Source organism: Lissotriton vulgaris, chromosome 2_1, assembly GCF_964263255.1.
Source record: "Lissotriton vulgaris chromosome 2_1, aLisVul1.2, whole genome shotgun sequence".
NCBI lineage: Eukaryota > Metazoa > Chordata > Amphibia > Caudata > Salamandridae > Lissotriton > Lissotriton vulgaris.
The window spans coordinates 504,870,901-504,888,789 of record NC_141687.1 but is presented as its reverse complement, the minus strand read 5'-3'; the positions used below and the strand labels follow the sequence as shown (position 1 = coordinate 504,888,789).

General features: G+C 44.3%; 1 protein-coding gene across 1 annotated transcript in view; it reads left to right on the top strand.

Moving 5' to 3' along the window:
* Window positions 1-17,889, top strand: part of DNAH7 (dynein axonemal heavy chain 7) — a 1,812,153-nt gene that overhangs the window by 585,431 nt on the left and 1,208,833 nt on the right. The window contains exon 27 of the mRNA XM_086955398.1: window positions 8,361-8,573. Within this exon, the coding sequence (XP_086811524.1) occupies window positions 8,361-8,573 (213 nt within the window). The remainder of the gene's footprint in view (window positions 1-8,360; window positions 8,574-17,889) is intronic.

Below are 17,889 nucleotides of genomic sequence, written 5' to 3'. Positions count from 1 at the left end.
CAAGAATTGATCAGACAACCCCTGACAAGCGAGCGTACAAGGACAGTTTACAAAGGCTTGTCACCTTGTTACAACTGTCGCAATTGCAGCAACCTTATCAAGGGCACAACCATCATGCATCCCATGAAGGGCACTCCAATCCACTCACAAGTGACTGCTAATTGCGACACAACAAACTTGATTTATTTGCTTAAATGCCCATGTGGCCTTGCATATGCGGGCAAAACTGAGAGGAAAATCAAAACCTGTATACACGAACACAAAAGTAACATCCGCACCAAGAATCTTAAGTCTGTGATAGCTGTTCATTTTGCAGAGAACATTCATAACATTGCACAGTTGAAATCCATGATTTTGGAAGTATTTGCCAAAATTGAAGGTAGAGCCAACAATCATTTTTTGTTACAAAGAGAACTATTGGATTAAATTTTTGGACATCATAAAACCCAGGGGTCTCAATGACCGAATGGAATTTACTTGCTATTTATGATCCACCACACATGATTCTACTGCGTGTGTCTTTACACACAACAGCCAGTTTGTTGTTCTGAAACTTGGTTGTTTTTATGTTTATCAAACTTTGTTACCCTTGTGGTGTTTTTTGAACCCACTGTGCTACACTTGCGTAAACCCGCATTAGGGAGCGCATCTATTTCTTTGTACCATCATGCCCGCCTCATGTTTACTATCGACGGTGATGTCGCCACACTTTTTGATCACCGATTTTAGTTGCTCGGTATGATTCATGTGCACTAGTCTGTTACATCTTTAACTTCTGTTTTACTCAACCGCTGTCAATATGGTTCCCATTTTCATGCGTGGTTCTGTTTTACTTTTCCCTTTTGTTCATATCATATTGACGTATCTGTTGGCATAGACTAGCATGATTCACGATTTAGCTCTTAACACACCGTGAATGCCGAGCACACTTTGATAATGACACTTTTCACCTGGCGCACGTTTTTTGAGCACTATTGAGCAGTGGGCAATTACATTAATACCCGACTGGTCCTTGGTTACGTCCATATCATCTTCTTGTTTAGATTTCCCCTGATAAAGGGCACATCATTGCCCGAAATGCATTGGGACAACAAAGAATGCTGGATATATGTCATTCTTGAAGCATAAATAAGATATGTTGAATTGAATATCGTCACCTGAGAATTCACATATAAATAAATCTACAAGCAATTACAACTCGACTTGGATTATTTTATTCTTTCGTTTGAATACTTTTTGGATCAAACTTGCAAATATCGTTTCCAGCGATCTCTTTCAGCTGTGCTTATAGGGATGTTTCTTAATTCAGGAAACGCTACGCTTCAATTAATTTTAGCGCACACATATGACCAGAGAGTGATACCTTCGAGGCACGCTACAATTTGTTGAAAACTTCATTCACTGTATTGTGCGTGTTCTACTACATTTGAGTTTTTAGGAAGTTAACATTGGTTCCTGCTCAACGCATTCTATAAATAGATGTGGTAATAGACCTGAATAAATTACACAGGAATTTCAATCACTGCTGAAGAACAGTGTAATATATCTTGTTTCCAAAAGGCACCAGAACAAAGGTGTATATTCTGTCTGTTTCCTAATCAAGAAGATGGGCTGGAAGCAAGAGTTTCAACTTATACCTCAAGAAGGTAAGCAAAGGGATAAAGCAACAATTGCTTCTTTCCTCACCAGCAGCAATGGATTTGAATGGGTGCTTTAGACTTTCAAGATACATATTATCAAGTACTCATTTTCACAAAACACAGAACTTTTCTATGCTTCAAGATCTGAAAGAGATGTTTCCAGTACAAGATACATTCTTTTGGCCTTAAGTCAGTTCCCAGAAATGTTTCCAATGTCAAATCAGTGGTTCCAGCGTTTCTGCACACGCTGTAGATGTTCATTTATCCTTACTTTGTGGACTGGCTGATGAAGGCACTTTTACATCAAAGACATCCTCAAGACCTTTAATCAACTATCGTCTTGCTCTTCAAAATGGGTCTTCGTGTCAGTTTTTAGGAAGTTAACATGGGTTCCTGCTCAAAGCATTCTATAAATAGAAGTGGTGCTAGACCTGAAAAAATGAAAAGTTTGTGTTTTTCAGGAGAGATCTCTGTCTATCCACCAGAAATATCTATTCCTCTGGGTTGCTTGAGTTCATCAGGTGTACTTTCTTCTGATATGCATGGCTTAGTGCATCTCTCTAGTCTTCAATGCTACATATGAGACCGTTACATAAATGTTTGAAGGATTAGTCATGTCAGAAGTAAGACAACTTGAATGACAAGATTCAATTCACTTTGAACGCTGTTTAGTCTAGAAGCCAGTGGTGCAGGAGGGACAATCTTGTCATAGATGTTCCATTTTATCTTTTGGGTACTACTAAACCTTTCAGGCATTGGTACGACATGCTTCTCCCGAGGGGTGGGGACCTCATATGAGCAATCTCACAGTTCAAGTGGAGAGAGGATTCTATATCTACTTGTTGGAATTACAAGCAGTTCAGACGCTAAAATTCTTCCTGCCTGGGATCGAAGATTGCCCTCCTCTCCTACAGACAGACAGCATGTCCACAATGTATTACTTGAACAAGCAGGGAGGGATAGGAGCTGGGATAGCTCCCTCAGGAACTTCAAAACATTTCACATGAAATGCTGGTGACGAACATTCAACTAACTATGGTTTGGCTTACCAGATTTCAGAACACAGAAACAGACAAACATAGCTGCCATTTTTGCTTTAAACAACAAGGTACTGGCAGACATGTTCTCTTGCTGGTGTCATCCAGAAATAGAAATACTTGCATGAGAGGGAATTGCAAAATGCCCTAAATACACCTTCACATTTCCACATACTCAGTCTCTTGCAAATGTGCTTTCAAAGAGTTGGATGAAAGAATTGTTCTACCTTTTTCTCCTATATCACTTCTTCTCAGGGTGTTCACTGAGTTCAGCTCAGCAAAAGTGATACTAATTGCACTAAATTGGACTTACAAATGGTGGTATCCATACCTTCTGTGGATGTCCATTCTGCCGAGCAGCAAACAGCTGATGAGGCTGGATCTGCTTTCCAGAATATTGGGCAGAATCTGCCTTCCTAGTCTGTCATCACTGAACTTGACTGTCCAGCTCGGTAGGTCTTGGAGGTGGGACACTTACAAATATCTGGCCTGCCATCCTGAGAGAGGAAAAATATCCTTCCACAAGATCTTCATATACATTCAAATAGAAGAAGTTCTGCATGAGATGTACTAACAGGCACGTGGGTCCAAAAACAACAAGTGAGGAAGAGGTGCTGTTGCCTTATCTTCTTTGTGTGGCAAAGTCAAGTTTATTGCTCTTTCTCCATTACAATGAGTTTGCCTGCCATCCCTGCTTCTTGTAAGCCACCTTATCAGGCATCTAACTTCATTATTCCAGTGATTAATGATTTCCTGGAGGGTATAAAGAAGTTATTTCCTCCACTTACAAGATCTTTTTTTCCCTAGGATTTCAAAGTGGTACTTTCTAAATTGATGTGCTCTTTGTTTGAAACTATGCCTATGGCCCATATATAACATCCTACTTGTAGGTTGCTTTTTTAGTGGTTGTTTTATCTGCTGATGAATGTGCTTCTGGCTTAGGCTTCTGATGAACCATAGAGGATTCCCTGGCATAACAAAGGGTTAAGAACTCATCCTTCTTTTCTGCCAAATGTGGTGCACATGATTCAACCTATTTCCTTGCCTACTTTTATCCCTAAATCATTATACTCACCAGAGATTTGTTAACATAGCACCAATGTCAAAAGAGCATTATGTCATTATTTAGAAAAGTCTAAAGAGATTTCAATCAATCAATCAACACGGTCAATCATGGTCTCCTGATCGACTGTGTCAGTAATGCCAGGATCCAGGGTTTGCTGTGCCGTTAAAGTGGATTTCTTCTTTTCTTAGTAATTGATTTCAAGTAGTTCCCCTTGTAAATTTCTCCTCCCCATAAATTAAATTGACCTGTGGGGTTCCCTAGGGCTTTTCCCTCTCGCCCCTTCTTTTTAACCTATACTTATTACCTTTTGTTCTGTCGTTGCGCGAACGAATGGTTGAAACTTTTAACTACGCTGACGACCTTCAGTTAGTGTTTGATATCAATTCCTCCATCTCTTCAGTGTCCAATTTCCAGTCTACAATGTGCTTCATCAGTGAATGGATGAATGACAACCAACTGAAACTTAACCCTGATAAAACCGAGTTGATTTTAACAGGCGGAACTGCTAATCCATAGAATCATAATTTTTGGCCAACACTGCTGGGTAGCCTCCCAAGCCCAGCCAACCCTGTTAAGAGCTTGGGGACTGTGATCAACAATGATCTGTCCATGAAAGCCCAGATTGGCCCAGTGGTTTCTGCTTGCTTTTTCCATCTGTGCAAAATCCGGAAGATCAGTAGATCCTTGACCACTGAGGCCTTGACCCTGGCTATCCTTTCTTGGTAATGTCCCGCATTGATTATGACAATTCATTATATGTGGGTATCCCAACATAATAATTACATCGTTTGCAGCTGGTGCAAAATCAAGCGGCTAGGCTAATATATCTTCAACCCAGAACCACCATGTTAGACCTTTGATGAAGAGTCTACACTGGCTTCCCGTGGCTAAACGATGTGCTTTTAAACTGTGATGTATTATCTTTAAAGCTCTTGCCGGGAATGGCCCTGCTTTCATCTCTTCAAGGATCCAGCGTTATATCCCTTCTCGGGAATTACGGTCTTCCAACCTGAACTTGTTAACCACTCTCTCATTCAAACGTAAAAGGCACAGGGGCCTCAGATTTGCGGTTCTGGCTCCGCAATTCTGGAACTTGCTCCCTGCAGAACTGAGGTCTACGACTCTCTATGCACAGTTCAGGAAACAGCTCAAGACTTGGCTATTTTCTCTGGCATATGAGTAAGCCAACTATCCCGTCGATGCCACCTCCTCTCTGCTCACAGTGCCATGAAACCACTTGGTGCACGCGTGCTTAGTAAATATTTTTAACATAACCTAACATCAATCAGGGGTTTGTATAGTGCTGCTACTCACCTGTGAGGGTCTCAAGGCTCTGGGGGGGGGCTGCTGATCTGTCTTGGGTGTGGAGGTTTAGTTGAAGAGCAGGTCTTGAGGTCTTTCCTGAATTGGGTCAGTGATGCAGATTGCCTAAGGTGGAGGGGCAGCTTGTTCTAGGTCTTGATGGCGAAGTAGGAGAAGGAATTTCTTCCTCTTCTGGTCTTGTGGATCCCTGGGATGAAGGCTAGGGCGAGTTGGGTGGAGCGGAGTTATCTTGCAGGTGTGTGGAATGCTAGGCGGTGGTTCAGATATTCTGATCCTGCGTCGTGGAGAGCTTTGTAGGCGTGTGTGAGGAGTTTGAAGGTGATTCCCTTGTTGATTGGGAGCCCGTGGAGTTTTCTGAGGTGTTGTGTTATGTGGCTGCGGCATAGGATGTCAAGGACCAGTCTGGTTGTGGCGTTTTGGATGTTCTGTGGTCTCCTAAGCTGTTTTTAGGTGACGCCAGCGTATAGTGTGTTGCTGTAGTCCCATCTGCTGGTAATGAGTGCGTGGGTGGCCGTCTTTCTGGATTCTATGGGGATCCATCTGAATGTCTTTCGAAGCAGGCGGAGCATGTGGAATCAGGATAAGGATACTGCATTGATTTGAGTTCATTGAGAGGGAGAGTATGGTGCTGAGGTTGCGTGCATGGTCCATAGGAGTGGGAGGGGTTCCTAGCACGCCGGGCCACCAGGAGTCATCCCAGGCTGAGGAGGTGGGTCCCAGGATGAGAACTTCAGTCTTTTCCGAGTTGAGCTTGAAGCAGCTGTCTTTTGTCCAGGTTACAATGGTCTTCATTTTGCTGTGAAAGTTGATTCTGGCAGCTGTGGTTTTGTTGATGACAGAGAGGATCAGCTGAGTGTTGTCGGCGTAGGAGACAAAGTTAAGTCTGTGGCTTCTGACGATGGCTGCGAGGGGGTCCATGTAGACATTGAAGAGGGTGGGGCTCAGGGAGGAGCCCTGAGGCACTCCGCAGCTGATCTCTGTATACGTTCTGAGAGGAATGGGGCAGTCTGACTCGTTGTGTTCGGCTGGTAAGTAAAGGGTGGATGCAGTCCAGTGCCTTGTCTTGGAAGCCAACGTTGTGGAGTCTCTTGATCAGGGTGCGGTGGGAGACCGTTTTGAAATTGGAAATAGGTGTGTATATATATGAATGTACTTGTTAGTGATATGTTCTATGTTATTTATTATTGAAATGTGCTGTTATATCTATTTTATTATGTACTTTTATGGTCCTTTGTGGCCGAAATAAATTTATCGGAAAAAAAAAAGAAAGGGGCCGAGAAGTACAGTAGGATGAGGGCTGTAGTTTTGCCCCAGTCGAGGAGGGAGGGTCAAACAACTCTATGAATGATGGGGCCATTTGGATAGGTCTAGCTTCTTCTAAACAGACCATGGACAGTTGAATTGTTTGTTGTATTATTGCCTGATAACAGAAAGCTCATAGGTCTTTATCTTGCACACCTATGTCCCACTCTTTGATAGGGAAGACAGCTACTGCCACTTTGATGAGAAATGTATCCATATCTGACAGCCGTAAGACTGCTACCTGCAGGTCAACACTTTTCCTAAGCATTGTCAAAAGCATGACTCAAAGACCGATACCTCAGTGGGTCTTTGTATCTTATTTGCTTAGATAGTGTCATACCTTTGACTGTGATCATACATTGAAGGCAGGTCACCTTACTATTCTAGTCTACCTTTTATGAATCTCATCGGAAATCTATTGATGTAGAAGAAATATGTACGTACTTGTAATTCCAGTTCTTCGCCATGGGTAGTCCCTGCATTCATAAAAACCTTGCACAACTCCCAGCTTTTGCAGCAACAAAAAGTGACAATATCCTTAGAATGTAAGTGTCCTATGTGCTCCAAAAACGGACAACATAATTGTCACCATGCTAGGATTGTGCAACTTCTAATATTCTTAAAGGAGCAGAGTCTATTTTTTCCTCTATAGTTAGTGATGCCTTTGGGGAGTATCATTCCTGTTTATTTGTATGCTTTCCTCTTTTTTACGAGTGGTGTTCATCCAAATGTATTATGTGTAGTAAGGTGGTTGTAAGACAAAAATGTTGCCTTTTTGCATTTATTTGCATTACTGGAAAGAAAAAAAATCGAGAAAAGTTGTGTTCCGGGGTCTCATACATATGCGGAGATAGTCTACCTTTATAAATTCATAGGGTCTACCCATGGTGAAGAACTAGGATTATAAGTAGGTATTTTTTTTTTTTCCACTGTGCTTTCTTCTTTCCTTTTCGATCCTTTAGTGGTTTTCCTGGTCTTCATATCACCATCTTTGTTAAAAAAAAACAATGAGTCTCAAGTCTTTGATCCCGTTGGCTTTCTCATCAACAGAAAGGCAGGGCCGGCCTTAGGCATGTGCAAGCTGTGCGCCTGCACAGGGCCACCAAACCCTAGGGGCCACCACGCCAATCTATATCCTTAATATAATAATCCTCTGAGGATGGATACATATTTCCATGGCGGCCCCTGGCAGGGATTTGGCGGCCTCCAGCTCTGTTCCACTTCCAAACACCCTGACACCCCTCTTCACTGGCCTCCGCGCCTGCGTTCCTCCGCCCCTCCCAGACCCCCTTTCCCGGGGCCCCCTACCTACAATTCCTGCCCAGGGCCCCCATGAGCCTAGAGCCGCCCCTGACAAAGGAGAGACGTTTTTACTAAGTGAAAACAGTTTATCGTAGGTCCAAGAGGGTCACAACCATGGCTGATTTTCAGGTTAACATACTGTAATTGTAATTGCATTTATATAGAGCTCTTTTCGGTGACTAGCAGGTTACTCCGTACCCAAAATTATGAATGATTCTTTTTAAGGTGTACTGTTTGTAAAATTACCATACTGTGAAAATCCTAAAAACCTGGCCTGGCTGCGTGTGCTCGACCACAGCTCAGCTCCCCTGAACTAGAATATCTTCAGTCACCACAAGCCCATTATCTGTGATCCATGGTTCCTTCCTGTCTGCGTTATTGAAGCCACCTGTGAACGCGGTCCTTGCAGATATTAGGATTTTCTGTTGAATCACCACCTCGCCATTTTCTCGTGTCTTATATTATGAATGTTGTTTTATGAGACCCGTATTAAATGTCCGCTTTTAGTTCTGGTATTCTTCAAGTTAAACAATGACTGGTATTCCACAGTGGTAAATCTGCAACATTTCTCTGTATTGACCAAATATTTATCGGGTAGTTGATGCCAGGTGGTCAGCAATACCAAATTCGCTGTCTAGTAGCAGAATGTATATTTTAAAGTGCTTATCCTGCTGTCATTCCTTTCTTCAGGCTCTCTTCCGGACAGTGGCCATGATGGTGCCAGACTATGCCATGATTGCAGAAATCGTGCTGTACTCCTGCGGGTTCGTCACCGCTCGGCCCCTCTCCGTGAAAATTGTAGCTACATACCGACTGTGCTCAGAGCAGCTGTCCATGCAGGCTCACTATGACTATGGAATGAGAGCTGTGAAGTCGGTGTTAACTGCAGCCGGAAATCTAAAGGTACCTCTTGTTGAAAGGTTGATTTTCACTTAGCGTTCATTACTGCCTACATTTCCTAAATGGATGCTAAAGGGTATTATAAAATATTCATGTTTTACACCTGTATTGTTAACGTTTTCCACGCGGAGATTTCAGTTTGTATAATAAAAAAAACATTTAGGAAGTCTTGCCTTCAGATGAGATACTTTATTAATTCTGCTAAATATGTAATGCAAGTCAATTCAACCTGAAGTATGGCTGTAAATTCAATTTCAGGCTCAAGTGTTTCTTGTTCTAGTGAGAAGTTATCTACGTTTTGATTATTAAACATGCAGGCTGCTTTAATCTGGAAATGCTTTTGGCTTATTCAGCTAGTAAGCATGTGTGTTGATGCTATAATATCTTACTATATGTGAAAACGTGGATCAAAATACTAAATTGCCTTCTTTACTGATCTGATGCCTGATGTCATGTTCACTCTACTTTACCTTTTCATATGAGGGAGCCTAGTGAAGCCAGCAGAAACACGAAGGGGGCTCTGGAAATCAGTTATTGTTGCACCCCTGAATGATAGCTGTGTGGCCACTGGTTACAAGTTTGCTTGGTACATTGAAAACCTCATGAGAAAGTGGCACAATTACAGCGACAAAGAAGAAGGGTTTTTATGTCTTCAGGTAGCCATCTCATCAAATGTATCACTTCCAAAGAGAATGTTGACTTGGAACTTACAACAACATATTTATTCTTTCTAGACCTCTACCAGTTCAAAAAAGCTGTGCTTTAACTTGTAATGTGGATACCCTGAAGAGCACTGTTTCTGGTGCCACTTACGTATTTTTTTTTCTCCCTAACAAATCGTATTGGCATTTGACTATAAAATTCAGTTTTCCTGTCATGTCATATTATCTGTGCTCTCTTGACATCATATGTGAAAGACATAGCATCAGCCAAGTAAAGGGTTATGAACAGAAAACTGTAAGGTCTCCTCTTCTCCCCTCGCCCAAGGTGTACCTTGAGCTTCCAGTTTGATTGTAGGAATTAGGAAAGGTGGCCTTTCCATGCTAACATTTCCCCATCTTTGCAATATGTCTGTGGGTCCCCATGGGGCGGTATCGTCAGATGTCCCTCTTCAATCGTTCTGCTAAGGAGAGTTAGTCAGATAGACTGATAACAGGTCTAGGAGATACCAGGCATCTCTTCGGTGTTGAGGGGTCGGAGTGTGTCAATGAGTCTATTAAGGCCTTCCACCCCCTGTCAATATCTATGGAACCTTCTCCACGTCTGGCTTCAAGAAGCAGGATTATGCTCTCGTAGCCTGCCCATCTCTCAAGCTTGGTCCTCCAGACCGCCACCCAGGGTCCCATTGAAGTCTTCTAATTCCTAGTGATCTCTTGTTCCACTAAGAAAAAGGCTAGGTCCTGGAATTTGCTTGTGGCTTTAGTTTTGGATGTGTGAGGGAACCAACTTAGTAAACAATGCCTGCGTGTACATGGGATCTCCCCGTTTCTAACCTCAGCTAATACTACTGTGATTTCTTTCACCCGTTGATTTCCGTTTTTCTGGCATATCCAGAACATGTGTTTGAACTCAGCACCTATTTTCCCTCAACTTGGACATAATGCCGCCCGCTTGCAAAGTGTCTATTAATTCTACCGGATGTGAGATATGATCTATGTAGTACATTTAGGTTGATATGTTGAAATCTGGAGTTCCTTGAGACTTAGGGGAGCTTTTCTAATATGTGCACTGTAGGAAGGTAGAATCTTCTAACCTGGTTACCTCCACTTTTTTCCTGGTGTCAGTGTGTTTTTGACTTGGTCTGCTGAGATCCTGCTAATAAGTCCCCCAGCAACTGTGCTTTCTCCCCTAAGCTGACACTGTAAGTACTTTGGTACTTCCACAATTGAGTACAGGCGTTATGTTACGTCCATTTATAAAGAAACAACAAAAGAAAAACGCTGTTCCCCAGAAGTGCGTAGAATAGGCGTAACCAAGCCGAAAACAGGAAAGGGGGAACACCAAAGAGGGGGGAATCCCCCTTTCGGAACTAATACCCTCACACACCCAGCGAGCTAGGTGTCATGCTTCATCATTTGGGTTCTGCTCCTCGTCAGACTGGCGCTGCAATGTCTCACTGGCACCAAAAAATGGGGCTCTTTACCGGAGATCTTCTGTTCCTGCCAGTAGGTGCATGTGGGTATGAGGGCTTTAGGGGAAGTGTAGACAAGTGTGAAAGTGGGAATTAAAAAAAGTTAGCAAATCCACGGCGAAATATTTAAAGGTGTGGTTCACTACCTTACTAAAAACAGTGAGGAGAATAATACACGCTAGTGCAAGGATCGAGCGGTGTGTAATCTACCTAGCGGACGACATGTTTCATGCAAGAGGTGCAATTCGGCAGGACCTAGGGAAATAAGTGAGTGCTACACAAAGGGGAAGGGGCGAATACTACCTTCCACTTGGAATGGACAAGCATGCCGGATGGTCCTGCTGAGTCTTAGTGGGACCCTACTAAGGCCGAATTCAGGCATCAACGGTCTTCTCAAGTGTGCTGGCACACAAGGGTCAGGTACCTGTCCGCACGACGGACGACGCAACATCACCTATCCGCACGGTGGGGATTGAGAGACCGCCCAGGTATCCTGGGCTGTATTACGTGGTTACGACTACCAAGGATTTCCGCTACGTCGTACTCCGAAAGGAACCATTTTGGAAGGAGTTATCTTAATATCCTGAAATAACTAAACCCTTAGGAGGCATGAGCCGAGCCTAAGCCTTCCGCCATAGCCCATGGATAAACATTAGCACGTGGCTCTCTTGGCAGCCCTCTACTGTCATCAGTTGGATTGGAGGCCTGATTGGGGTTAATCCAGACGACTCCTGATCTAACCTGAGTGGATTCTTTCTTTCCGTATCTTGACTGTGCCTGTGGGAATTGTTTCTGCTTTTGATGTACAGGTGTGTTTGTCAAACACAGTTTGACCATCCACGCCCTGATGAAGGTGTTCCCTCGGCTGGGGCTAGACACTGAAACGTGGCTTTACAAGCAGTAACTTGTTATGTTTGTGTTTTCTTCCATCTTCTTTCTCAGTTTGGGGTCAGAAAGCGCCGAGACACTCCCTGGAGTAGCCGTGCGCTATATAAGCAACCCCCAATAGCATAACATAACATAACGTGCGTTGGCGTTTAAAGTGTTTCGGGTAGTTGGATTGTAACCACCCCTACCAATAGGATGATATATGAGAACTTGTCATTCAACCATCGTGTGGCAGTTTCACCATCTTGATGTACCTGTTGATGCTATGATATTGTTTGTTGTATAGTATGAATGTATGTGCTAATTTGAATGCATGTTAGTATGACTGTGTATTTTGTTTGAGGTGTGTGGGACATGGTATATGTATAGATTTATTGGTGTCCAGGCCTAAGCTGTTCAATGGCCCACAGGGTCTTTTCAGAGGACAGTACCCTCATCAGTAACGTTCGGCGAACCCCTGCCGACTCAGCAATGCATTTACACCTGATCACTGCTTTGAAGACGTCTCATTCAACCTGTAGGGAGGATGCTGAGCTAGCATTGTCCCCAAAGTATTGCTGAATGAAGTCTCCAACAGAGCCCCGGAAGACAGGGTCCTTCAACAACTCTGGTTTCAGCCGCCATAATGGGATAGCAGGTCGCACCCTCTCCGAACCAAGTTGCAGCAACAATGGGTTGTGGTCAGAAATAGTTTTGGAGAGGAATTCTGTGCTACACACATCATGTATGTCTGGTGTACTAAGAAATGCATCTAAACATACGTGTAGGTCATGACAGGTTGAAAAGAAGGAAGAGAATCATTCCCCCGGGTGGTTTAAGTACCATGATGCTACCAGTCCCCATTTCGTTTGTTAGTTGAGGAACGCGCGGACTAGTCTAAGTGTTGAAGAATCTATTAGCGGAGGTGCAATCAATCAAACACTGGGTCAGCTACACAATTGTAATGTCCTCCAAGTCGTATGGAAGCCACTAGATGGGGGGGCTAAAGTCCTCGAGAGTTCTGCAAAGAACGCAGTCTGATTTACATTGGGGCCATGGATTCCCCATATAGTTATGTCACGCCGTTTAACCACCCATTAACCCCAACAAATCTGCCTGCTCTGTCTATTAAGTGACCTGTGTGTTGGAAGGGAATTCCTGGGCATATCCACAAGTGAACTCCACTGGAGTCGGCCGAATATGCAGTATAGTAAGCCTTCCCTCTCCACCTACGTTGCAGACCCTCTTCATCTTTGGCAAAGAGGTGTCTCTTGAAGAAGTGCAAATTGGACCACTCGCCTGTTAAGATGGGAATAGCTTTTATATCTCTTGACCATGGTAAGCATCCCCCTGACATTCCAAGATATGTTTTTAAAGGTCATGGGGCTCGCCATTGTGTGGAGCTAGGGCAAGAGTGGGGGCACCTCTGGGCTATTAGAGCTCAAGCATAAGAAACCACCCATATTGCAGTAAGTACAGATCTGTTCTCCACAGCATCGTCGGAACTCCCCATTTTAACGATCAAACAACAAACCTTGCAGCTCTCGCTCCCAGGACAAGCAGGTTAGTTCCTCCCATCCAAACTATCATCCAGCAAACATGTATTCTTGGGTACACCCACAGAAACTTTAAGTGCAAAAGAGGGGCAGGTGGCCACTTGAAAGCCCCACGTCCGGCCTCCCCCCACCCAATTATAAAGTGGGAGTAACGCCGTAGGGCCAGGAGGTCCATACTAGCAGTTTGATAACTAACAGTCAGTAGATACTACCCCCACATCACATAGAAGTCTTACACCTTCTTTTCCAGCTCAAATATGCTCATCCACAGTGACAGGAGTCACTTTGGGCAGTTCATCAACTATGATTGGGGGAACTGATGTCACAATCAGGGTGTGGGGCATCTTTCTTTCCGAGCACTGAGGAGAGCGGGCTTGCTCTACCCCCGCTCATGGCAGACACCACCTCCACTGCTCATTGTCTTTCTCGTTGGGTCTCCTCCCCCAAGGGAGTAATTTCAGGGGCACCTTCATTTTTGTGTTGCAGTCTTTTACTCTAAGGCATGTGTCGCAGGGACTCCTAATTGGGGCCAGCAAGTGGATGAGACTCAAGCCAGTCCAGCACTTTCTGCAGAGTCCAGAAAAATTGCACTCCCTCTATTGTTGCTACTCACAGTCTGGTTGGAAATAGCATGGCCAGGTGGCAGAGGCAACATTTACACCCAATAAAGGAAGAGGACTGCTTTTGCATTGCCCTTGTGAAATCTAGGAATATCATGACTTTGCAGTTATCTACCTTGATTTCCCCTTTTTCCTGGCTTGCTCTAGTATGTGGTCACAGTCTTTATAATACAGAAGTCTGGTCATGGGGGTGTGCCCTGCAGATGGGGGCATGCTGTAGCCCTGTGTGCCGCCTTGAGGGCATAGAATGATGACAGTCCTTCCGGGGCTACCTCTTCATTCAACCATTCTTCTAGATAATTTAGCATGCTGGATCCTTCATTGCGCTTGGGGAGCCCTATCACCTGAACATTATTCCTCCGGGGCCTATTTTCAGCATCCTCCACTCTGATCTCCATGGTCTGCACTTTACTCACCATGTGTGTGAGACTTTCCCTCATCTCCTCCACTTCCGAGGGGAGATCGACTACTAGTTGCTCTGTTGTTATGACCAGCTCTGCTAAGTAGTGATGATCATGCTTTAGGAAGCTCAGATCTGCCCCCCAATGTGTCAATCTTCGTTTCTAGCACCTCTCTGGATGCAGTGATGGTTTGTCGAATATCCTGTAGTGTGGGCCCTTCTTGGGGTCCCACTTGCATGAGTGGAGTGTGGACCATGAGTGCACTGGCTGTCGTATTAGGCGAGACCTGGGTAACCACATCTAGGTCTTTTTTTTGGGAACTTTACCCGTGTCTGAGAATAAGCGGTGGACAACGTGCAGGGCAGGGAGAAAGCTACTGCTCTCATTGTGAGGGCCCAGCGATAGCACGATTCAGAGAGGGGTTCATGTGCGATGCAGAGGGCTCCCTGTGCAGATGACAGAAGGTGGAGGCACAAGGAAACTGATGTCTCCCCCGACTGTGTGTCCACAAAGTTCAAGTCTCTTAAGTAGGGTTCAACAGCCTTATCTCAGCAGGCAGGGTGCTGTTCCTTAGTTAGTGGGCCTTTGGGCAGTCTCCCAGGCATCACCACCAACTGATGGTGCCATATAGTTCAGTCCGATGATTGGGGTACCCAGCCAATGTCCTCAGGCATCTCAAACTACAGAAAGTCCAGATACTTCTCAGTAGGTCAGGGCGTTGGTCACGTCTTGCCTGTGCTGTGGAAGGGCCTGGCATAGCTCAAGCACCACATATGCAGTGCCTGGTTTGGGAGTGGGTTGTGTGTGTTTGGGACTGGGCTACGAATCAGGCCAGGCAAAGAGAGTCTCAATCTGATCGTTTCACCCGGTCTCGGTCAGATCGTTTCACCCTTTCAATGCCATATGGGCCAGTACCCCGAGTTTGCACAGCTCAAAGTGTAGTTATTGAGGAGTCAAGTTTGAGTGTCCAAGTAGGGCTCATAGAGACCTACTCCCCAGATAGTGCCAAGCCAACAGGTAAGGAATTACTCACCAACTAATAGGCCTTAGGCCAGGTGTTCAGGCTCTATCAAGTAGTCTGCAACTCTGCAGATGCCCGCCTTTAGGTCTGGTTCCCCATGGTTATGATCCTTCAGCTAGTCCCTCCAGTTCTCAATGTCCTGCCCACAACTTGATTGTCCCACAAGAGTACAGTCTGGTCTAGCATTGGAGGTGGGGGCAGAGCACACACATGTAGATAGCGCTCACAATAGGCCAGGAGAAGGCAGCGTTGATCGGGCCCTACTGCACCCCGCTGCCACGAGAGCCAGTTCTCCAGTCTCTCAGATTCATTAGCATTACCAGACCACAAGGCAGCCACAATCAGTACAGAATCCCCCAGGGCATCAGGAATTCACCAGCAATCCTCACACCCTGCTGACTGAGCTTGTTAACAATAGTGCTCTTTACCTCGGGGCAGGCCGCAGCACAGCTTGTCCTCCACAGTGAATCAGAGGGGGTTTCTGCCGTACAGCGGAGGCTGTATGGCTGAACCCTAGGGGAGGGGTTCACGTAGCTGGCCTCCTATGGCCCGCCGGAGTCAGTGCATGACGAATGTTGCAGCTCCGATCAATGCTCAGCAGCTGCTTGGCTTAGTTCTGATATTTTGTGCTCCAGGCCCACCTGGTGGCTGTATTGAGAAAAGCCACATTGAGAGCACTCACACTCTCAGATTAACAGGTCTGTATGGCTGAGAGCACCAGCATTGTGCTAACGGCTACTGTTTCTGCTCTCTGGCCCGAGGTCTCCAGTTCATCCCAGGTTCTGGAGGCAGCGCAGTGCTCAGGAGAGCATGGTCGCCATTTTGATCTCACCTGCATGCTAGGGCCGTTGCAATGTAGTCAGCCACAGTTGCTGCCCCTTGAAGAAATTCAAACATGGATGAGCCAGGTAACAGATGTTGGGTTTTTTCTGAAGGTTTTGGGGGACCTTAGTTCCAGATATTGAATCAGGATAGCATTGGGTGGGGGATAACTGGGCGGGAGCTCCCACCCAGCTACATCTACAGCATTGGCGGTCGGCCACGTCACCCTTCTGTTGCTCACACATTTGGAATAATCTTGACCCTAATAAGTATGTTGGTGATTCCCTAGTGGTCACTGTAGGTCTCATGCCTTTATTCATTATCGGAAAAAGATAACAAATACCATTGTCATGATACGTGTGGCTGTAGCTTAACCAACCTCCTGGCACCATTCTAGCATCCTTTTGTATCCAAGAAGCAAAATATATAAAAATCCAAAAAAAACTCTTTTCTTCCCTGCCCTGACAAACATATTAATGAGAGGTCCTCTTATTTGAAATACCTTTGCCTTTGGGTGGTAGGACCTAAAATGTCCAAGTGCTTTCGGCAGTCTGTTATATTATTTAGATCACATGTTATGTTTTGACCTGGTGGTATTGGAAGAGATTGGGCTTCTGTAAACTGACTTAGAATTTGAAGGGGACAGCAAATTACTTGACATATGCTGGAATTAACTCCCAAATTGGTTGCCATATCTGTGGTGATAGGATCACTGACTGAAAGGGCAGGAATGTTTGCTATTATCAAAACTTCAAAAGTGTGTTTTTTGGCAAGTACTTGGTATCCTCAAGCAAAGCAAAACAAATTATGTGCTAGTTCAGCTTGGTTTTTTAGTCTGAATTCCTTTCTTTCAGCAAGTATGCAGAATCTTTATGCACAGAAACCGACACCCCTGCATTATTGACTACTTGTGTTTTTAACACTTTTTGTCAGTGGGCAGGAGCTCAATTTGATCTGTTTGTGAATTGTCACTTAACAACCTCAAGAAATAGGGTCTTGTATATTTTGACTTGACAGGACACTCTCTCTCCTCTGCCTCCGTTTCTCCTCAAAACATATCTTTACAACACAAGGTCACTGAAGAAGAGGTACAAATATTAATGCAAAATTAAGTAGTTGAAAGAGTGTCTTCAGCAGAAGGTCTCTTAACTGTTGTTCCCATTCACAACCTCCAGGTTGTCCAGATATAAAATGCTGTACTGTGCTGTCATTTCAAGATGTACCACAAGAGGAAATAAAGTCAGCTGAGTTATTTAGCTAGTTTCACATCTTTGTTCTCTGTCATTGTATGTCTATAATATGCTTTGGCTCCTCCATAGTGTGGTCTATTTGTTTTTGACCCCTGTCTGGACAGTGTAAGGCATGTGATCTTGTCAAGGCTGAATAGTTCAGATGAGCCTTATAATAGTTTGATTGTGGAAAATCATGATGATACTCTACTACTAGGATTGTTCTTCTTGAATTCAATACCCTACAAATGTGATATGTGTATCTACTAAAGGTGTGATATTGGAGTGTTTCTTTACATTTCATTTCTGTTTGGGCAATGGTTCTAGTAAGTCTCCTGCCTCTTTGAAAAGTCATTCTGTGCCATGTCTTTGCACTCTCTAATGTGCCCTAATCCACATATTTTAATAATGACACTATAAGACTTGTCAGCCTTAGGGTGGTCTTCCCCAAATTCTGTGCCTTATTATTTCCTCATTTTTTGCTTATCTCCGTTTTAGTGGCCTTAGGATTCTGTGTACTTTACTGCTGCTAACCATTGCTCACTCCCTAAATTATGGCAACATTGGCTTACATCCAATTGGCACATTTAATTTACTTACAGGTCTATAGTAAAGGGGTTCTATATGTACCCAGGGCCTGTAAAGTAAATACTATTAATTGGCCTGCTGCAC